General features: G+C 40.4%; 1 protein-coding gene across 5 annotated transcripts in view; it reads left to right on the forward strand.

Annotated features, from left to right (window-relative positions):
* The window catches only part of pde4ba (phosphodiesterase 4B, cAMP-specific a), a 191,116-nt gene that overhangs the window by 163,833 nt on the left and 4,481 nt on the right, over positions 1–22,802 (forward strand). For 4 of the 5 annotated variants that reach the window (XM_066663094.1, XM_066663095.1, XM_066663096.1 and 1 more), the window contains 4 exons: positions 10,558–10,670; positions 19,810–19,903; positions 22,361–22,536; positions 22,645–22,743. In XM_066663094.1, coding sequence (XP_066519191.1) covers positions 10,558–10,670; positions 19,810–19,903; positions 22,361–22,536; positions 22,645–22,743 — 482 coding nt within the window. Of the gene's footprint in view, positions 1–10,557; positions 10,671–18,821; positions 19,118–19,809; positions 19,904–22,360; positions 22,537–22,644; positions 22,744–22,802 lie in introns of those variants that run through there. The other variant, XM_066663098.1, reaches the window with a different exon arrangement.

Raw genomic sequence — 22,802 nt, forward strand, 5'->3', positions numbered from 1 at the left:
CGAAAACCCTTCACTTTATCCATGTATTAAATGTTAAGTTCACACAGACCGACACTGTACTCCCACCCCATGGTAATACCATATACCATGTTAATATTTGGAAATATATGGATACCACCCATCCCTATATCCGCCTTAAGTTTATCTCATTTAAATGTAAGTGTAAAAAGGTTGAAGCATTACACCTGCTGGCTACTTTTAGGATGCTTTCAGTTCACAGCTTTTATTGACAGTGAAGGGTCCTCAGAGGATCAGGCTGCAGTGTACTGGATAGAGGCCTTACCAGTGTTTTGTTAATGAGACTGACTGGGATCATAAAAGTTTTTAGAGGAAATGTTGATAGCCCAGTGTCTGGTGATTCAGGTCCTTGGGAGATTCCCTCGCAGACACAGGGGGAAAACAGAGCAGTGAGCTGATCTGCTCCAGACATGCTGACAGATTCCAAACCGTTCAGAGAATTCACTGTAAATCTTTCCTACCCTGCCACCCACCTACTCTTCTCTTTTTCACCAGACATATCCTTTCCATCCTGTTTCCCTGATGATCGAAGGGAAAGAAAAATGAGAGTAAAGGAAAAGCGTAATGGGCCCTGTGGCTGAAAGTTTGTTTTATTACTCCATATGATGTAGGCCATAAACATGTGATTTTTAGCTTTGGATTGGTGATATACTCCATATGACCCCTTACACATTCTCTCTCCCTCTCTCTCTCTCTCTCTCTCTCTCTCTCTCACTCTCTCTTTCTCTCTCTCTCTCTCTCTCTCTCTCTCTCTCTCTCTCTCTCTCTCTCTCTCTCTCTCTCTTTCTCTTTCTATTGGCTCGGTTCCTCCACCCACCCCTCTCCCCACCTCTGTGGATTTTTCTGTGGAGTTCATTGAATGGTGCTTGAGTTACTCAAGGGAAAAGCGGTTATTAAGCAGAATTTCCAATTGGACTCAGAACCCAGATGGTGCCCATTAAAATACACAGCCCAAATCATTGCAACATCTTCATCAGCAAGAGAAAGAAAATGAACCCAAAACCACAGCAGCGGATCCTCCTGCCACTGAACCAATCCTGTCTTTAGCATGAACTGTGGCTGTAAGCTCTGAAACGAGTTTATGAAAGAAAAGAAAAATATTCCACAGAAAGTTGAAGTTAATTGGTGTATCTTGGCTTTTTAATCTGTGCTAACGGGGTTAGAAAGGCTCAGTGAGAAGCTTTTCTGACAAAGGCCCTATTGAGTTCCGTCAGGGCTCTAGCTTTAGGCACAAGGGTTCACACCAGGTGAAAGGACAAAGCTCTGACTGTGTGTGTGTTTATATGTTTGTATATGAACCCACACTGGTGACTGATCAGAGTATTATCTAGTTGTTTCGTGCTCACCCCGGGTGCCCTCTCTGGACCAGGCTACTTACTTGCGTAACATTTTGCTCTCATTCTAATTCTTGATGCACCAGTGCGCTGATCGACATTTGCCTAATCCCAGTGTCACCACAAAACAGATGTAGAACACATTTCCTAGTAGTGGAAATCTTTTAAAAACAAATTACTCTGTGAAATGCAAACACTTTTCAAACTTAAACATAATACTTTTCAAAAATCATGGAAGCTTCTTTAAATTTTCAAGATTAATGAAAATTGACAAAATTAAACAGTAAAGATTTATTAATAAAAACACTAGTAAATTTGACTTGTTGCAAGTCTGGCTGTACTGTTAAATGTTTTGTTCTTGCAAAGATATAATTTTGCCTTCTCTAAGGCACTTACAGATAACAGTATATCATGAATAATCAAAAAGTCTATTTGATGTCAGTGAAAGCTCCTGCCAGTGTCTCAGGGAGAAAATTGTTTTAATGATGGCTAAGGTGAGGTGTTCAATGGGTAAATTAAGATCTCTCTGTCCCTCAAGAGAGGCACATTGCAGTGAACTTAGTAATCAAGAAACTAACCTGTCACTGTCATGTAATGCTGAACTTTTTATTTATTTATTTTATTTTATTTATTTTTTGTTCACCACCTGTAGCAGTGCAATCAGTAACCATTCGTGTTCACAATAATCCTGAATACAGATTCTTATAATATACTATGCTAATATACTGTGCATTATATAGCAAGTAATGTAGGGAATAGTGAGTAGGGGGCCATTTCGAACATGCCTCGGTTTACATACGACAAAAAATGAGAGCCTATTTTCAAACCTAAAAGGTGGTACTGTACAGAACAAAACCCTTAATGGATTATAATATTCAGAAGCAGGACAAACCATCTAGGACAAGCACAGCTAGTATAAAACTGTGGTAGAATATGATAGAAACATTCCATCCTTTTCTTTTTAAGTGGTGCATTGCCCAATGGCCCTAACCAACAGACCACCAATGACTGAGATTAATTAACAACTCAGCATTGTTTGAGGCAAGTGCAATAATTTAGGTATGCAGTCTAATTAGTGCAATACTAATTAGTTCAGTATGGAACTCTGTCACGAGTTAAATACGTTAACCTCATAGCTCTGTGCAAACCTGAACTATTGCACTATTTTAACATTATTTACATTTGTTTGTGTTTAATCTTAAATTGATATAATGAGTGATAAACTAACACCAACTTGTCAAATGGAAAGCAGCTGTGTTTCCAAGTACTCCACGCAAACCACACTTCCATCATTTAAATTAAATTACATTATTTATTCAGTTATTCTTCCCCATGAACTATCTCTGAAATCTGAGATCTATTAGATAGTTGACCTTGTAGTTAACTGTACTCTCTTCTCTGGTGTTTGTATCTGACAGGCAGCCAGTAAACAGATGCAGTAATTTGGAGTGTAGGAGAAATGTGGTGCAGCTAAAGAAGCATTGCTGTAAAGATGAAACAGATGGGGGATTAGACAGTGTGGCCAAAGCTACCATCGTATGTTTCTGCTCCTTTCTTGCGTGCCGCAGTATAACCAATAACACCCCTCGGCAGTTTTCGTCCAGCTTTGGTGTTTCATTCTGAAGCGAAGCCTCATAAATTTGTGTGGAATATTTTCCGGAATGCTGCTGTGGAGGGAGACAGGGAGCGCTCTGTGTGGGGATGGAGGCATGGGGGAAAGAAGTGGGGTTGGGGGCAATTGGACAGACAGACATCAGGCCATTAGGTTTGGCATGGTTACACATACAAACACACACATACACACAAGTACCCAGTGTTTAAACATTGGAGACCATGCCTGTAAAAATGCTAACACTTAAAGGGCCCATGTCCTTCATTCTTTGTGTAAATGACCTCAGTGACAAAAAAGAATAAAACAATATGCCTTTTCAAACTAAAACAATAAACATGTAAAGAAACTCTAATGTGATAGGCTGTCCTTCATTAATATTCATAAAAATGAATAGAAAGAGTCCTTATGAACCCCATAGTGAACAGGTGGCTGGATGGCTTTGAGTAGAAAAACACTTTATCAATAAAGAAGAACATTTATTCCAAAATAATTTATTAACATGCATGCATATTCATAAGTCTGGATACCTCAGGTCAAATTACATGTTTATTGATTTCTAAGTTAACACATCTGTCAGGAACAAATTTACATGACATTTTATTCAAATTAAAATTTAAATTCAGCAGGTAGAACAATAAAAGTGCACAGATGTGCTCTATAAATGATGCAAACTTACAATGAGACACCCACATGCACTCAGCCTTACAAATTATGTCAAAGAAAATGTGATTTATCTGACAAGGACACCCTCTTCCAATGCTCCATGGTCCAGTTCTGACACTCACATGTAGGCACTTTCAGTAGTTGACAGGGTTCGGCATAGGCATTCTGTCCAGTTTGTTGCTACCTACCCCTTAGGGAGCAGGCTGCCACGTACTGTGTATCGTGACACCTTTTTATCACGATGCACAGGCAGCACAAACTTTTTCAACAACATTGCAATAGTAGCTCTTCTGTGGGACCTGACTAGATGGGCTACCCTTGTCTTCCCATAATTGTTTCACTGTTTCACTGTCTTTGGACAACTTTTCATAGGTATTAACAACCGCATACTGGGAACTCACATGACTGGCTGTTTTGGAGGTGCTCTGGCCATCACAATTAGGTTCTATTGCCAAAATCCTGTTGCTTGCCAATTTTGTTTCCTGCTTCCAACACATCAGATACAACGACTGATTGGTCACTGGTTGTTTAATATACCCCACCCCCTTTATTGGTGCCACTGTAATGAGATAATCAAAATTGTTAACGTCACATGTATGTGGTTTTAATATTGTGGCTGATCTGTGTATATTTACTTTGAAAATAAACAACACATTGATCTGGGGCTGGGCAAATCTTGCATATGATTGTAATTGCTTCACCAAATTGTTTTGGCAAACTCAAGCAATGAAAGCATTTTTTTTTTGCCCTTATCCTATGGGATTTTCCTTTCAAAAAAATTTTTTAATATATATATGTAAAAATATGTGTGAAAACAGGGGCTGATGTTGTGCCGTCTGATGTGTGTTCACAGTTGTTGTGCCGTGTGAGGTCTGCCGAGGTTTCCAGCTTTTTCATTCATGTGGTTGAGTGAGTGAGCGCTCTCCTCTGCTGCCCTCCCTGCTCTCAATGCTGCTCTTGTTTAAGTCCTCATACACTAAGCAGTGGTTAAGGCTTCTTTACCAAAAAGGAAAAAAAAAAAAGAGAGAAGATTCCAGCACAGCTAGTCTCATGCTATTCACAAAAGACACTCAAACTGCAGCCTAGAAGACTGTAAACATTAATATTTTGACTCCATTATGGACATCGTTCATTGTGCACCAGCAGGAAAAGTGTGTGGAAGTAGGTTAGAGGACTACAAGAATGATGCAGCCTTGTTATATTTTGACACTACACTTCAAAAAGCTAAAACGTCACTGGGATGGATCCCTTCACAGTGGGTTGGTACTATCAATTAGGGCTGTCCCTGAATATTCAGCTGTTTGTTAGTTGGGTAGGAATTTGGTTTATAATTTTGAGATTCAGATATACCACAGTTCATTATGTCAGCTTTGTGCCTGAAATTAGAGCACCTCCACTCAAACTGTTAACTCTGTGCTCCCAGCCAGCTAGTTAGCGGGCATATGTAGTGAGCAAAGGAGAGAGGGAAATTCAAGCAGGGGTTGGAAGCAGATTTTGTTAATGACAACAATATAATCCCGATTATTTGAATATTCACTGAATCCGAAGCCCTAAAAATGGTATTCGGGACAGCCCTACTAATTAATGTATACCTTCAGTACTTTCATAGTTGTAGCAAATTTAATTTAAATGATTTTTTATGACCATTTATCATAAAACAATGATATTTTAATTTACATCACATACACGGTAGGACTCTTAAGATCACTGTTGTATGACATGTCTGAGATCAATAATTGAGGTCACATTGAAATGCATGCTGTTATAAACTGTTATAATAAATTTCAGCACAGCTTTGATTTGGTCATACGCACAAGGACACAGGCACTGTGTCTCAGATAATCACGGCCATGCTGATATTCAATAACAGCACAACCTTGAGTGTGAGTATGCTGTTATTCAACAGTTCAAGTGCCATTTATATTCTAATAATAAGTAATAACTGATATGTTCATTTATTTATGCGAATATTTATTTGGCTCCACCCACACAAATAATTTCGCAACTGGCCTGGGACTGGACTGTTGCCAGATAGCACATATGTCCCTGCATGCTAGCTGTGTAGATCTAAGTTATTGCAGCCGATGTAATTTTGTATCTGTACTTTGATTTAAACCTGCACAAATGCCCAGGTACCTGTTGATGATGTAGAGTACCCCTTCAAAACTCTCTCTGATGTGATATTACTTAATAAACTGAGTGTACCTGTAGAAGTCCCAGTGCTGTTAGTCTTTATATCAGCATTCATTGAATGTTCCTTGTCCTGTGATATTACTTGGTTGCAAATGATCTAACTGTTGTATAACTAGACTTAAAATACACACTGGCTCCTAAGCTTTTTAAACAAAGTATACAGTTCACTTTATATGATGCAGAAGTTTCCTTTACTGCCTAGGAGCCATTCTGAACATCATCATCAACTTCAACTTTTCACAGAATGTATGTAAAAATTTCAGGCCACCCCTTATATGTACATAGTTTGTACCACAACTGTACATGTACAGTACTTTCTTCCTGTTAGTGTACAGTGGGTATGTAGTGTTTAGACTATGGAAAGATTATGATGAGGCCTAAACACAGAGATGGTAGTGTGGAAAACACCTTTAACCATGTGTTGTGTTCCGTAGGTCAGAGCTGAATGTGATACCGTCATGGCTACTGCTACCCTCTGTTAAACATCTGACCACATATTAAACCTGTTTTCTTTTAAACTGTACACTCCTCAAGCATTCTTAAAATTGAAGTAAGAAAACACCACCATTTTAGCAAATAATCCTACACTGTCAGAAAAAAACTCACTGTGGTGATATCCTTAAGGGTAGATCTTCAGTACTTTTAATTAGGGAACATTGTAATGTAATTGTAATTGTAATAATTTCTTCACAATTTGATACGATTCTCTTCCTAAAATAAAGATTTTCACAGCCTGTTACACTGATTTTATTGTGACATTTTTCAGTAAATTTAATTAATGATTGTATTTTGTTTATTCATTTTTTATATCACAATTGTCTATAAACTAAATCTATAAATTGTCTATAAACCACTGGAGTCTGAGCCTCCCCATATCTGATGAGTTTTTTGGCAGTCTGCATTGTGGTGTGTAACCTATGGTTTATTGTTTTCATATCTGAATAATCATGTATGTGTCAATTGATAAAAAAGATAAAATCTTTACATTTAATACATTTATAAAATGTAACAAACATATAAATATCGAGAGCATCAAACTGTAAAAATAAATGAAAAATATGTTAGCTTATTTTGGGTATCATGAGATACCCAACTGACTATGTTCTATCAGGGCTAAATTTGTCCTCTTTAAACGTATTAATCAAGCCTCTCTGTTCTTGCATTTGCACATTCTTGTACTTCATTTCTTAGTTTATAAACTACGTGGCTGAAATTTAACTGTAAGTTTTTATTCACTGTTTGAAATATCACAGAAACTTATATTTAGTAGATTTTGTAGATTATTTGTTCTAGATTTTTGACTCAATTTTTACTTGATTAGTTTAGAAGCACTTTCATTCTGTACTTTCATGCAGTTAACACTCTCCTGAATTTAGAGTCAGTTCCACTTACAGCAAAAACAAGTCAAGATTACCCACTTATTGAGCATGAATAGAGCGATATCCCGATTTTGATTCAGGCTTTTCAAAGTTGGGAGGGCTATTCATTGTCTAAAAACTCCAAATGCCGTTTCTTTGCTTTTAGCAGAGACAGAGAGTGAGTGAAGGCCTGACATACCAGACCGAGAACCTTTTTTAATCCATTTACAGACACTGGGGCTACATAGGCACATTAGAGCACACAAATTGTTTTGAGCACACAAACAGATTTGACAGCAGTAATTGAGGACACATCTTCAGAAAGGTGTAAAGGGTGATTTAATAAATTAATAAATTAAAAATAAATTAAATTAAATGAATTTATTTCTTATTATAATTGCGAATGTCGCCTTTAAGTGTACACTGGAGTGTGTTTGGTCTCCTCAGTGGTTTGGTGTTAGTTCAGTATCACTTAAATTCATTTAATCTCCTGGACTTCTATTTTGTCTTTTTATTTGACACAGTTCTGTAATGAAAGATTACAAATATTCACTTCTGCTTCTAGAGAAGAGAATGTAATGTAACTTTAGGGAAGAAAACTGGACTTTTTAAACCCCTCTTCCGTACCATTTTTTCTGAGACTGTAGCACTCGTATGTAACTATGTCTATCTCACCATTATTACCCCCCCCCCCCCCCCCCACACACACACACACACACAACAAACACACAAATTGATTGCCACATTTCTCGTACAGCAGGATTGTCAGAAACCCAGCTGTTACCACAAAGATGCCACATCCGTCTTTTCATTCTGCAAAATTTTACACACTAGAACGCACACACCAACATGCCGATGCATTTAGAGCACTTATACAATTGGTTGCATGAACACAAGGCCATGAGGCAGCTTTAAAGAGTTCAAAATGTCACAAACAAAAACACATATACATATATTTACACAATTTGAAGCCATTTGGAGAGTTTAAACAGCACTGATTCCACAGCTTAAAACAAGCTCCCTCCCATTTGTCCTCAAAAGACCTGATAAGTTTACTTGAATACACACACACACACACACTGGAGCAAACACAACCCACACACAGCAGATATTAGACGTAATGTAGTATTACTGTAAATGTCACAGTGACATTTCTGGGTAATTTCTGTATCATTAAAATATAAATCTATGGGCTCGTCAAAGGAAAAAAAAACAAGATAATATTCTAGAAAATGTATCAGTTCAAGGTTAACATTTCATCACTGAATGCTGTTCATCCTGATTTTTTTCCTTCTACTGCCCCTCCTCTCAGCCAAATCTGTGACCTTGTGATTTTTGGGTATTTATTTTTTTTCATGGCCATATGTTTGAATTTTTCCTACGTTACTGCCCCAAGCCCCAAATTTCATCTCAATTCCGTTTCTCGCTGCCATCCAGCCATCACAACTACACCGCTGACATGGATGTGTCTGTGTGCTTAATACAGATATAGCGGGAGGAAAGGGTAGCGAAAGAGGATGAGAAACAGCGTGAATATGTGGGAAGGAAAGATCATCAGAGAGACGGATGAGAAAGAGTGAGAGAACATTTGTATAAGAAAGAGACAGGGTGAGACAGTGAGGCAGGAAGAGAGAATGTGCCAGAGTAAGAAAGTGAAGACAGCAAATTTTGAAAGAAAGCAAGAAATCGAAAAATAAGACAGACAGGGAGAGAAAGACATGGAGCAGAGGTAGAAAATCATGTAGAGCCTGGAGTAAGTGGTTGAAAGAAACAGTGGGAGAAACAATAGGAGTTTGGAAATGACAAAGTCATTGTTTGCGTTTATCATAAAAACTCCTGGTAAAGTTTAATAGGCATTATAATGTGTGATAAAGAAGTGGCCTTGCTGCTGAGAAGTGTAAATATATTACACTATAAAGAGTTACTGCACTTAACTGTTTATCCACACATCATAAAATGAATGTCATTTATGCGCATGGGTATATTCAGTCATTTTATTGTCGAGTATTAAGTGTTATCTGTTATCATTTGCAGTAGAGACAGATTTGCTTGAGCTCAACTTGAGCTCTGGTCCTGCTCCACTAGAGCAATGCAGTGATGAACTTAACCAACCTGTGGAAGAATAGAAACCAGCTTGAAGAAAATGAGGAACAGAAAGTCTACAGAGTTCGCATGAGGGAGAACTAGATCTCAAAAATGACGTATTGTGGTGTAGAATAGAAAATGTATTTTGTTGTTAAATCTGCGTATTGTACACTGCCTAATACAGTCAGTTTACTCAAACAATACTGAGGTCAAAAATGAGTTAATGGCATCTCCACAAAGCCATGAAGTGCATTATGGGAGCTGTGATTAGACCTATGGCTGCAGATTTGTGTAAGGGCCTTTCTCTTGTGGAAAAAAAAAACAATGTTTAAACTCTTATTAAATGATACGCATTTATATGATGAACTGGAAAGTGAAGCTCCGGGTCGAGTTGGTCCTGAGTTTCTTTTTTCTTTTTTTTTAACCCAAGAATTTGCTTTTTGTTGTAGCAGCAACATAGAGACAATGTATCAGTTTAATGTCCTTGACATGCCCAGATCACACTGAGACCCCTCAGTGTATTCGACTTTTCTCACACTCCTCTGTGTTGTAGTGACGCTGGGACCCACACAAGAGCCTCTCTCTCACACGCAGCTGCTGCTTCACACTGACCCACACACAGGTCATCTCAGTCCAGGCTGAGGTCAACATGACTACATAGACTCAGGCATGCTTATTAGTGTGTGTGTGTGTGTGTGTGGAAGTGTGGAAGTGAGGTAGATTTGGAACGTGTGTTTAATAAAATGTATGTGCAGATATCTGCATATGGCTTAAAGGGAAATAAATTAACACTAGGGTGCGTGTGTGTGTGTGTGTGTGTGTGTGTGTGGTGTGCATCTTTGTGTGTTCATGTTTCCTGGTCTGAAGTTTGCCTTTTTGTAAATGAGGAAGTGTGTGTATGTGTGTGTGTGTGTGTGTGTGTACTGGAGGAGGTGGTTTATGCAAAGTGCCCCCATCTTCCCCTACTGACATCATAGCTGAGAAAGGGGTATGAAGGAGGGAGGGAGAGTGAAAGAGAGAGTGAGTGAGACAGAGGGAGGGGGCTAAAGGAAGGGGCATGGAGCCAGGAGGCAGTATCACCTAGCCTCTACCACTGAACGAAGAAGAGCAAAAAAAAAAAAAAGTCTGCGAACACACTGCAGACTTCACTCATATAGACCCACTGCGTGCGTGAGCGCAAGCCCCTCTGTGTGTTTGCGTGAGCCCAGGATGAAGGATCGTTTAGCGGCCGGTGCTGGAGTGGTCATGCAGAACGCTTTTGACCGTGCGTCTGTCTCTCTGTGCCTCTACCCAGACGATTCATACCAGAAGCTGGCCGTGGAGACCATGGAGGAGCTGGACTGGTGCCTGGACCAGCTGGAGACCATCCAGACCTACCGCTCGGTCAGCGACATGGCCTCCAACAAGGTGAGGAAAGACCCTTCAGCAGGTTTTGCCAGGACAAGGAGTCATAAATAAATAAAGTTTTAATTATTTTGAATTTACTTGATTCCAATGTGTATATAATTTCCATATGAGTGAAATGAATTACCACATTTTTAATCTTCACAGAAATAAATATTTGAATCATGTAAATTTAATGCATCTATTTTCTCCATCACTCTTACCATTTTGGACTTTACAAAACCTTTAACTGAACCTGAAACTGATTTGTAAGTTTTGTATCGATGAAAGTGTGGAAATGTAGAGCCACATAAGGACCCCTAAGCGCTTAATGGGTTCTAAAGAAAGAATTAAAAATATCTCATGTGTAAAAATTTGTTGTACAGCAGAGATGTGCTGTGGAAGATCAGCTCTCATTAAAATATTAACATTCAGCTTTGTGAGCTGATTGTGGATCTGATGTTACTCCATAATGGGGTTATTTCATGGCTGAAATGCTCCTGAGAAGTTGTAGTGTGCTGAGCAGGTCTGCTTTCCTCATTGAGCAGGTCGTAGCATGCACTACTGTAAAGAGCTTTCAGTCTTGGGGCTGTAGCTGGGCTACATTACTGCGTCTGCCTTGAAGTGGATTACATTACCAGCTTGCAGTTCTGTGGATATTAGACCAGCTCCAGGAGCCTAGTCTTGTATAAGGGTATAGTTAGATTATGGGAGCAGTGTGGAATAGTATATACAAGACTGTTGTCCTGTTGGCTGGTCTGTCAACTTTATTTTGCGAATTCATATGAAGCTGCAGTAACATGGTATTTAGTAAGGAATGTATGTAAAAAACAGATTTGTTGCAGATTTCCTAGTGTAATGAAGTAATGCATGTATCCTATGTGTAGTGATTTTTATTTGACTCACTATTAGGGGTGGGTGATATGGTAAAATGACAACATCATAGAGTAAATTTTTTCATAGGTTCAGTTGAAACAGATGAAGCACCAGTAGTGCAACAGTTTAACCACACAATGACACAACCATAACACAATGACTTATTTTACATTCCACATACAGCGATGCACTCGGTTGTAGTAGCAAGGCTTTCTGAAAATTGACATAAAACTACATAAAAAAGGCATTTAATCCAACTAGTATTAGTTATTGTACAGTCAGCTTTAAACCGTTTCCAGTGAAATGATGAAGGTTGGTCATGAAGGATTATGTAGGTGCCTCTGTAGCCTTATGAATATAAAATCTCACTGGCCAGTTAAACAGGACAAATTATTCTCTCTCTTTGGAATTTAAGTGTTTCAGTGGTACGTGTGTGTGTGTGTGTGTGTGTGTGTGTGTGTGTGTGTGTGTGTGTGTGTGTGTGTAAAACATGTAAAACACATGGTGACCAGTGTCCAATCAGGGGCTGCTATGTCCGACTCTAGTTAGTGTGTGTGTGTGTGTGGCCATAGCTGTGTGACTCAGGTTTCCTGTCTCCTTCCTAAGCCCATGCCGGGTGCAGACTACAATAGAAGAGAGAGCTGTATGGCAGGGCAAGGCCATGCTCCTGTTTGTTTCTGCTTCTGCTGACGTCAAACTGACACACACTACAGCAAGACACTGAACTCAACACAATAGACACACACACAAAAAACTCTTAAGGTCAGTGGAGTGCAGGCTCGCAGAGGACAATAAGATGATATTTGGTCAAGTTTTGATCAAGTACACATCCTCTACAGAGGACACACTTCTGTCATTTAATGCTCATTTGCTAATTACAGCATAATTTTCTTAAATAATAATTTCATGTTTTATGTGTTGTTGGTGTTTTTATATAGCTATGCTCTATAATTAGGGAACAAATCACATATTAAAATGTGTTCCCTGTGGAGAATGTGTCAACAAAACATATCAGCTGACGTCTACATTGTCTCATGAAGCAGTATTACCTTCGTCTTTATCAACTGTGTTGTTCTGTGAGTACATTCTGTTGTCAGAGTGTTGTCAGTAATTCCACACAGTATGACTGCATGTAATACACACAAACAATTGTATTTTATGCTTAAAACACATGCATTTGCTGTAGGAAAAATAAAGGTTTTAGGTGCCATGAGAAAGAAAACATAACTAATCTCATCTTGCTGTTAGAGATTCTTCTTCAAGACAGGTTTGTTGTTTCAGTTAACCTCTACTGCGAATAAGATTAGATTATTTCAAAATCTTTGCACAGCTGGAATATCTAAGTTCAAAATCTGATCAGCTGCTCTTTAGGGTCAGTGTGCTTCCAGTATTCACAAAGATTCACATTAGTGGGCTATTGGAATCAATAGAGGATCAGGGAGCATGCACTAATGACAAGAAACCAGAGAAATATCTGCAAATACTTTCTCTGATTGTTTTGTCCTTCACAGGCAAAGCCTCAGTGACAGTCACAGGACACTGTTTTTGTAACGCAAATTTTAAGTTCACATATGAGGCAGTGGTGGGTTTATTTTTATAGGTCTTCTAAAAATAATATTACAAATGCTTTGACCTAAAGTGGATTGGAAAGTAAAGGTATGAGTAGTTAACCTCTGGCTCTCCAGACTTAGTTATTTATTTGAGACCTTATTCAGAAATATTTACTATGTGTAAAATGACTGTAAAACTCAGAGGTAATGTTAAGAGCGAAGAATGGAAACTAGAATTGTCTTTTTATATAAAGGCCCTTGCATATTAAAGGGTAAATATTATAATAGCCTCAGTGTGTGTAAGTCAAATGGCCCCGACGCAGTAAGTAGGCCTTGCCTTACATAAGGAGAGTTTGGAGGTCTGGTCCACTGACCCAGCACATGGTTAACAGGATTATACATATCAGGTGGGCATCAGGTTCCAGAAAACACAATGTGCTCCAGTTGTGTTTAGGGATCTCTGTTATCTAGTGTATGTTTTGTGAGTGTGTGCGTTTCACACATCTACGAGTCCAAAGCTTCATGACTAGGTAGGAACAAATGACACAACTAAACCTAACTGAAGGGCTTTTCAACAAAATTTCTATGATTTATTTGGAAGTGCAAAAGCAAAAGCTTTTCTTTTTTGGATACAAAATGCTAGGCATGTTTCTAAGACTATAGTCTATTTGTTGCTCTGCATGCTTTGTTTGCCCCATTTCACCCTGTTCTTCAATGGACAGGACCCCCACAGGACCCCCAGGTATGATTTGGGTGGTGGATCATTCTCAGAGCTACAGTGACACTGACTGTATGATAAAACAATGACACACATTGTGGTGTGTTGTGCTTGTACACGAGGATGAGACAGAAGTTGCTGCTGGAGTTTTTAACCCCCTCAGTGTCACTGCTTGACTAGGAATAGTCCACCAACCAAATATATCCAGCCAGCACCGTCCTGTGTCCACTGATGAAGGAAAAGAGGGTGGCTGAAACAAACTGCACAGCAGCAGATTAACTAATGTCTGTGATTTTGCATCTGCAAGGTGGACCAAAGGGTTTGTGTACGAACTGAGTGGACACTGTGTTTAAAATCTCCAGCAGCACTGCTGTGTCTGATGGACACTGTGGCATGTTAAACTGCCCAAGTCATACCTGCTCTGTTGGGGTCCTGAAAATTGAAGGGCAAGATGAAAGGGGGCTAACAATGTAAACAGAAAACTGGTGGACAACCGTGTGTAATTGGAGAAATATGGAGTTCACCTGTATGGTCAGTGGAGCTGATAAAATGGACAGTGAGTGTAGAATATTAGTGTGAGATTGTCTTTTAAGGAGACAGTGTATAAATATAATAGATATACGCTGTGTGTGTGTGTGTGTGTGTGTGTGTGTGTGTGTGTGTGTGTTGTTCGCCTTGATTGCAGGAAGGACTGAGATTTCATCTGTATGCTTGGTTTCATTCCAGTGCAAAGACTATTTGCACTGTAAACTATGATGCAGTTGGGTAAGAGTTACTACTGTGTGTGTGTGTGTGTGTGTGTGTGTGTGTGTGTGTGTGTGTGTGTGTGTGTGAGAGAGAGAGAGGCAGTGAAGGGAGGGTCCAGCAGTAGAGGGCGTGTGTTTAGAGGGTGACACACTCACACACTGGAGGGTAGTCAGAGCACACAGCTCAAATTGAGTCAGTAACACTATTGCATCTGTCAGATGCCAAACCTCAGCATTACTTAACCCTAGCACACAGACGCTCAAACACACGGCAGGACTGAACCCGCTGCCTCAAAATGGGAGCTTGCTGCTTCGAGAGGAAGGAGCACAGAAAGTTTGGAAAAGTTAACTGCTGGAGAAAGGTGAGCCGTGGCTGAGGTTTCTCTGCTTTTATTCTATGCATGTTCCTGGGGTATTGTTAAGACCTGCTGAAACAGTATTGATTTGGACGTTTCTCTCCATGGTGCCTTTAGTAAAAAGTTATTAAGAACACCTTCCTTTGTTGGCTGTTTTGTACTGATTGCTTTTATATTTTGTTTATAACTTTGATTTCCATGTGGGCATGTCAAGACGTTTGTATGTTTTTAAATGTTTTTCTACATGATTTTCTGATATATGGAACATTGGAACATTAGGCCAATGCCAAGCCAGTGTTGTTAAAACCGGTCTAATCAAACAGCAGTCAAACGGCTGGGTTTAAGGCTGTGTTGGCTTGTTAGTAGATAACTATATGTTAGTAGATAACTATATAAGGCTGTGTTGGATTGTTAGTAGATAATTATATGTAGTGTAGTATTATATAGTCTTAAAATTATATATGTGTGTGTGTGTGTAATGGAATTGTATAGGTTTGAGAACAGTATTTAGTATATGCTGTATATTGTTGAATAGTCTTGCCTACATAAATAGAATAAATGCATAACATAAATAGAATAAATTCAGGTGAAGTTTATGCTGATGTGCAGTTTATTTACTTTTGACTTGCAGAAGTCAGGACCATTTTTTCTTCCAATTCCAAAACATGTTTTTATAACTCAAAATAATGTCAAAATAATGAACCAGATATATAAGGGTCTACTTTTAAAGACATTCAAAACTTACCCCTATTTTATTATTTGAATAAATTAACAATGCTTGTATACTCTGCTGTTTGCGTCCACCAAAGTAGCTGTGTCTGCAGTTTTAGTTTAGATTTAGTTAGATTTTTATTTAACATACAGGGAAGTAGAGGCAGATTAATCAAAGTTCTTGTGCTCCACTGATCGATTCAAGCTGACAGTAATTTTAAGAAGGTTTTTTTTCCACAATAATAATGATTTGTTTTTAATTGTTGTTTCTGAAGGCTACCTGCATGTAGTTAAAAGGCGCGCACACACACACACACACACACACACACATAGACGCCCACACACATACGCACAAAGACACTTAAGTCATTTAGGGGAAGTGAGCCACTATTTGCTCACAGCTTTGGAGCTATTTTGTGTGCCAACTGGTGCACACTTACACCCGGTGTCTTTCACAAGAAGACTGTTATGTCACAACGTGTGTTTTACTCGTGAATCGGTTCATCACCTTGCTGTGCGTCAGCAGGTTTCCTAATGCTGATGTTACTTGTGTATGTGTGTGCAGAACAGGATGGACTTACCGCTCTTACAGTCCAGGCTTCTGTGAATGACATGATCATGACTAATCATCTCCTACACCTCTGGTGGTACACAGAGAAGGAGCATTCCGTGTCATTTAGCTTCGGGGAAGTCATGAGATCCGCCAAAATCACACACCAAATATCATATGTGCTTTCAATTTGAAATTACTTTAGTTTTTCATCCCAAAACCGAAAATACTCCCACAAATTTTGCAATATTGATATAAATTATATTTACAGACATATACTATAGAGTCTGAACTGTGTGCTTGATTTACCCTGTGTAATTCATGCTGATGCTGCATATAATATAGTTTTAAAAACTTGTTTAGCCTAAAAAACTTGAAGGAAACAGATCAACTGTTCCACAAAAAAAAATAAAAAATTGCAGTCTTCTTAAGTTAACACTGCCCACTAGTGGAAAGGAAATGTAGTGAATATAAATAACTATTCCAGTGTGGAACACATTCCAAGATTGTTTACCTCTTGCACAATTAATGTAAATTTAAATAAATAAATGAATAGATTTGGATATTAAATATATATACATTCTTTTATGATACATTCTTTCCTAATTTTTCATTATTGTGTTGAATTGTCTGCGCTCCTAAGGAATGGCTTGTGATTCTCTCCGTTAAGGACATAGAGAGGGATTAGTGCAGGATGAAGGTTTCTGAGAATGAAGTGCTGCTCTCATTGACAGCAGCTGACTGTGCAGTGCCATGTGTGTGTGTGTGTGTGTGTGTGTGGAGTCAGAGAGCGGAGAGGAATGTGCTGCTGTGGGAAATGCAGGGGAAGACGACACTAAATGTCGAGTATCCAGAATAACTCAGACATGTACACGTCCCCACTGCAGGAGAATGTGCAGAGACTTCTCTGCTATTGTTTTTCTTTCCCTCTCGTCTTCTCTCGTCTCTTCTCTCCCACCCACTCTCTTTCTCATGAAGACACACACACAGAGTCCTACTTTGGAAATCTGAAATCCTTTTCTGGGCTGTTTTTGATCTCCCCCTGAGAATTCCACACACGTCTCGTCTCAGCCCCTGAGCATTCTGGGAAATTTCTTCCAGAGTACGTGCCCCAAAGTCTATCATCTCAGTGCATCGTTATTGTCCCATCACCGTCATATTAAAGGGTCCTTCTCGTGGAAAAAACAATTTGTCCTCATTTATTTTTAAACAGAACAGTTTATTAAACACTGTCCATGCCCCGTCTCTTCACCCCTTCACCCAGTCATGGATATTAAGCTAAAAATGATGAGGGTTTCAGCAAGTATATGAGACTGGACATTTCCCCAGAGTTCCTTCCCATTGACAAAGATGAATGCAACAGACATACTTTGAAAAAAATTAAATAAATAAATAAATCTAGGATAAAATGTATTTCCAAAGTGGACATTGCTGTGTACAGAGACAAGAGACTACAACGGGGTGGTCAGTGGTCAATCCCATTCACTAGGGAGTTCCCTGCCAGTGGACTGTGCCCTCCTGGTTGCAGCAAGGACAGCCCATTGATTCTGGCTGTCTGCCTTTGTCTTTGAGCTAGAAGGGTGTTTGTGTGTGTGTGTGATAGTGTTGTGTGTGCTGTCTGTGTGGTACTGAACTGCAGAGATGCCCTCGTGATGCTTTGGCGCCCGCCATGTTTGGAAAGACTGGGACATGCCTCATAGAACAAGAAGCTTCTGCAGCATCCCAGATCACGTGGCACTGTTGCCATGGCATTGGGATGTAATTTGGTGGTACTCGGATGAGAGAGAGAGAGAGATAGATAGATAGAGAGAGAGAGAGAGAGAGAGAGAGAGAGAGAGAGAGAGAGAGACTGAGGGAGGGCTGATGTCACCAAAAATGAAGACAAGGGAAAGGCAATTATCCTAGTCTCTTTCTCTTCTTAACGCTCTCGCCCTCCTGCCAGGGTCTCCGGTGCCTGCAGCATTAAAAATAGCACCGGCTTCTCTCTGTGGCTGCCTCACCCACTGTGTGGGAGATGGAGAAGGAGCCAGTGGTCTGCGCCTGGTCACTGCAGAACCCAAACATATCACACAGTTGTCTTTTAGCATAATTTAATCTTGCATCTCTACACAGTACTGCCCTCCAGAGAGGGTTAATGGCTCCTTATTCATCATGTCCCTGTATTCATTAACAGTCCCGGGTTGTCATGTCCCTGGGTATTCCAAAAGAGGAATTCAGGAAAGCAAAGGACATCCTCAACCCTTTTTCTTCTTCTCCCTTCCCTTCTCATTCCCTTTCTTCTTTTCGCATAGCTAAGCAGGGGTCTCCCCCTCCTCTACCATCTTTCTGTCAAATGGTGTGCCTTGGCCACTGTGTTGCTGGGGCTGACATGCTGCAGGGGGAGAGAGAGAGAGAGCTGAAGAGGGAGGGGGAAAGCAAGCAAACACAGAGAGAGAGAGAGAGAGAGAGAGAGAGAGAGAGAGAGAGAGAGACAGAGTGCGCTGCCGCAGCAGTGGAGCAGCACTAATCCAGCAGAGGAAGCCCCCCTCCAGCTAGATGAGCATCCCTGTGTTTTTCCTCATCCCTCCTTCACTCCCACCCTCCCTCCCTCCCTCCCTGCGCTTTCCCCTCGCCTCATCTCCTCCATAATTCACCAGCGCTAGCAGACACTCCAGCCTGAGCGGCGCAGCCATGGAGAGTGTGCGCCGGAGACCGTCGGCCCAGAGCCGCCACCACAACCTGCGCCCACTCTGCCGCCGCTGATCCAGGGGAGAGGAGAGAAGAAGGGATTTTTTTCACTCTGAAGAGTCCCTGTCATCTGCCTCTCTGTCTCTGGCTCTCTCCTTCTCCGGGGGACGCGTGTGCTATTGTGGAATTCTTTATTTTTTATTTATTTATTTATTTATTTTCCCATTTGGATAATAATCAGAATCCAAAATGCCTGAGGCGAACTACCTTCTCTCTGTGTCCTGGGGTTACATTAAGGTGTGTATTTGGATGTGAGCGGTGCCGTGTTTGTGTGTGTTCCGTTTGGCTGGCATGGTGGTCTTGGTGGTCTGGGAGACACTGAGAATGAATGCACTCTGCTGCTGTGTCTGGGGCGCCTCTGCTGGAATGTTCAGTGTCGGAGTCCCCTTTACTTTGCTTTTTAATGAGCAGAGATGGGATGATCTGTAGAATTCTATGCAAAATATTCTAAGATGAATTTTTGGTTAGCAATGAATGCCTATTTTAAACAGTTTGTGTGCTTTTTCCAATGTGACGCAGGATATGGCTGCCTTTCTTCCCAACTTATTTAATTATATATTCAGCTGTTTATTTATATGTGCGAGATTGAATTTTTATTGAGTTTGCGAGTCCGCAGACACAGATGTGTTTTTATTTACTGTATGTTTAAGAGCTTTATGCTATTTGCAAATTTTTGACAGTGAGTTCATAAGATATTGCATTTCACATTATTGTTGTCTACACCCCTGTACTTTTAAATGAGATAGTAATTTTGTACTGTCACAATTATCAGGATGTCACATATTAACCCCTCTTTGGCCTTTAGAATCCAGATGTGTGGATATAATAAATGATAATATGAAATCACTGGGTTTGATGGTTGATTTTATGTGGGAATTTGACTATGTTCTCACATTTAACACTTCCTTCTCTTTTTGTTTTCCTTCCAGTTCAAGAGAATGCTGAACAGGGAGCTGACACACCTCTCTGAGATGAGCAGGTCTGGCAACCAGGTGTCAGAGTTCATCTCAAACACCTTCCTAGGTAACCCCCCCCCCCATATTCATACAAAAACACACACACGCATACACACACGTGCTTAAAATGCTATGGATATCCCATAGAAATCTTTTTTGACTAGATAACATTAATACACTGCACAGATAACAAGCTGTGTGTTAAAAAAGAGGACAATATTAGATAAGTAGGACGTGACATGTCAGAAAATGGAGTGTTGACAGTAGGTGGTCATCGGGAAAAGCTTTCATTTCGCCTTCATGACATGGTGCACCATCAGCTTTTGTCTGGGTAGGCAGCTCTTCGTAGAAGGAGCAAGAGAATTTCCTAATGCAGCAGTCAGCAGAAACAAGAAGGGAGGGGTATATGAGTTAGAGATAGAGTGAGAGATGGAGAGATGCAGGTAAGGTGGGTGGGTGAGGGGGGGGGGGGGATCCTGCTGTAGAGAAAGACGCACACGGTGGAACCCCCGTAATGGAACCACTAGGCAGCAGAACCTATGAGTCATCCAGATCTGTACAAAGAGGGACACCATTACAGCTCCACAAGAAAATATGCACATACACGTCACTGCTCCGCTAGAATGTATTAAAACAGCACTGCGTAAAAAACTAATATTGCAATCATCAAAATCTTTGTAAAATAATTGTAATCAAGCAATCTACTCATTCTTTGGAGACATAATTGAGAAATCTTTCTCTAAAAATAGGGACTGAGGAAAATATGAAAAGTTTAAAACGGCTCATATTTAAAAAAAAAAAAAATTGGGAATATGTGCATTTGTTTTTTAAAATCCAGTCTAATAAAGGACTAGTGACGGCTTTAACGGCACACCCATTTTCAGAGTATGTTTCTGCTCATTTCATCTTAATGAGACATATTCTGGGCTCCTGGATTAGGATTAAGTGTGTTTTGGGCTCTGTGGGATTATTGAGGCTGTTAGTTATGAAGCATCTGTGAGCTCTGTCACGTGTCTCTGCTCCGCTCTGGCTCGGTCCACAAGGAAAAGAGCAAGCATGGCATGGCTAATGGGATTAAACGTGGACAAAACTCAATGGCCCCCATCTCTCCGTGTCTCTCATCCTGTCTTTCTCCATGGCATCTGGAGCTCAGAACAAGCATATGCAGCTTGCCCAGCACACTTTAATTTTTCATAGAGGGATCAGAGGCGTGAGGGTGACATGTGCCTGCGCTCTGTGAGGAGAGATGAACAGGAATATGATGAGATGTAAAGTAAAACTGCACTTTTAGAGCAATAAATATACATTTGATTAATTTGCTGCACTTAGAACTCGAGAATGGCTCGTTCTTTTGCCACAGAAACAAATCAGAGTTTTGGATGGATTGATTTTTTTTCTTTTTCTTCATCAAACTCAGTACTGATCCACTGCCGGTTTTCCGTAATGTTGATCCAAAAGCAGATTCGCAGAGATTCCCTAAACAGAGCTGTCAGGGCGAGAGCAGTACATTGCGTACAGTCAGTGCTGAGGCTTCCAGTGCAGCGGAGGAGCGAAGATGATAACGACTGTAATGAATTAAAGACCTCGCACTCCTCCTCCTCTCCACCTCCGACACTTTTGAGACTATTACCTTGCATTATTGCTCTCATTCACTCATGTTAGTGTAAGAGGTAGCTGGAGAGATGGAGACAGTCGCTAATTGAATAAGCCCCATGGGACTGAGCGCTGTTTTCGGGTGGAATCTTGGCCCAGGAGAAATTTTCATATAAGGAAGTGGTTCATTTATAGCCTCTGTCCCTTAAAAGAAACTCAAAACAACTCCTTCCCTTCTAAGATCCTGTTCCAGTTCCAATCTTAGTCTAAGCCTAGAGCTCAACTCCTTAACCCCAGAGAGTCCTTAGAAATACAGTAAAGTTTACAGCAAGGCTAGGGTTTAAATTCATTTAATTTATTTATTTCATGTGTTTTGTTTTTTTTTCTCCAACTTTGCTCCCCTGGTGTACTGCCTCTTTGATTCACTGTCAAAGGCATCCTCCAAAGGACTGACCTTTTGGAGAGACCATATGAAGTGCCGAAATGGCACGGACCCCTACGGTAGTACTGAGTAGCAATGAGAAACAAGAGTTTGTGCAGGTCTCACTTCATTCTTAACAAGGCTCTGTTCTCCAGGGGTTCGCGTGTGAACGTGTCACACACATACACACTAACACCATGGGCGGCTGTGAGCCGATGTGCTGTCTTGGTGCACCTGAGTCTCTCTCAGGCTAGAGGCAGAAGCTGGCGTGGTCTACACAGCCAGCTCTTAACAACAATGGCTCTCTGTTCATGAGAGAACTCTGGATGACCGTTCCAAAATGAGATTGAATACACTGAAGTGCCAACCAGAGCATGTTTTTTTTTTCATGGTTATTATATTAGCCATGGAAAGGCAAGAGATGGCATCAGGAGTCACATGTCTGGGTTTCACAGTACTCAGGAAAAATTAAAACCGTTCTAACAGGTTTGTTCTGGATGTTTCCTGCAGACAAACAGAATGAGGTGGAGATCCCTCCGCCCACACCAAAAGCTCGGGAAAAGAAGAAGAAGCAGCAGCTGATGACTCAGATCAGTGGTGTGAAGAAGGTATCTCATGGGCCTAGCCTCAACTGCGGCATTGCTCGTTTCGGCGTCAAAACCGACAAGGAAGACCTGCTGTCTAAGGTAGAACCGGAGATGAGCTGTCAGATTTACCTTCTGAGGGAAAGCTTTTGTAGAAAGCTGTTTTAACTGTCAGAATCCTTACCCGAGTCTATCTTTTTCCATCTGCAGGAGTTAGACGATCTGAACAAATGGGGTTTAAATATCTTCACAGTGTCTGAATACTCCCACAATCGGCCTCTGACATGCATCATGTATGCCATCTTCCAGGTTAGTACTATTTATTTTCTTCCATTTGGAACAGACATACACTTGTGATTCCACCTTCC

The sequence above is a fragment of the Hoplias malabaricus genome, chromosome 3 (assembly GCF_029633855.1).
Source record: "Hoplias malabaricus isolate fHopMal1 chromosome 3, fHopMal1.hap1, whole genome shotgun sequence".
Taxonomy (NCBI): domain Eukaryota; kingdom Metazoa; phylum Chordata; class Actinopteri; order Characiformes; family Erythrinidae; genus Hoplias; species Hoplias malabaricus.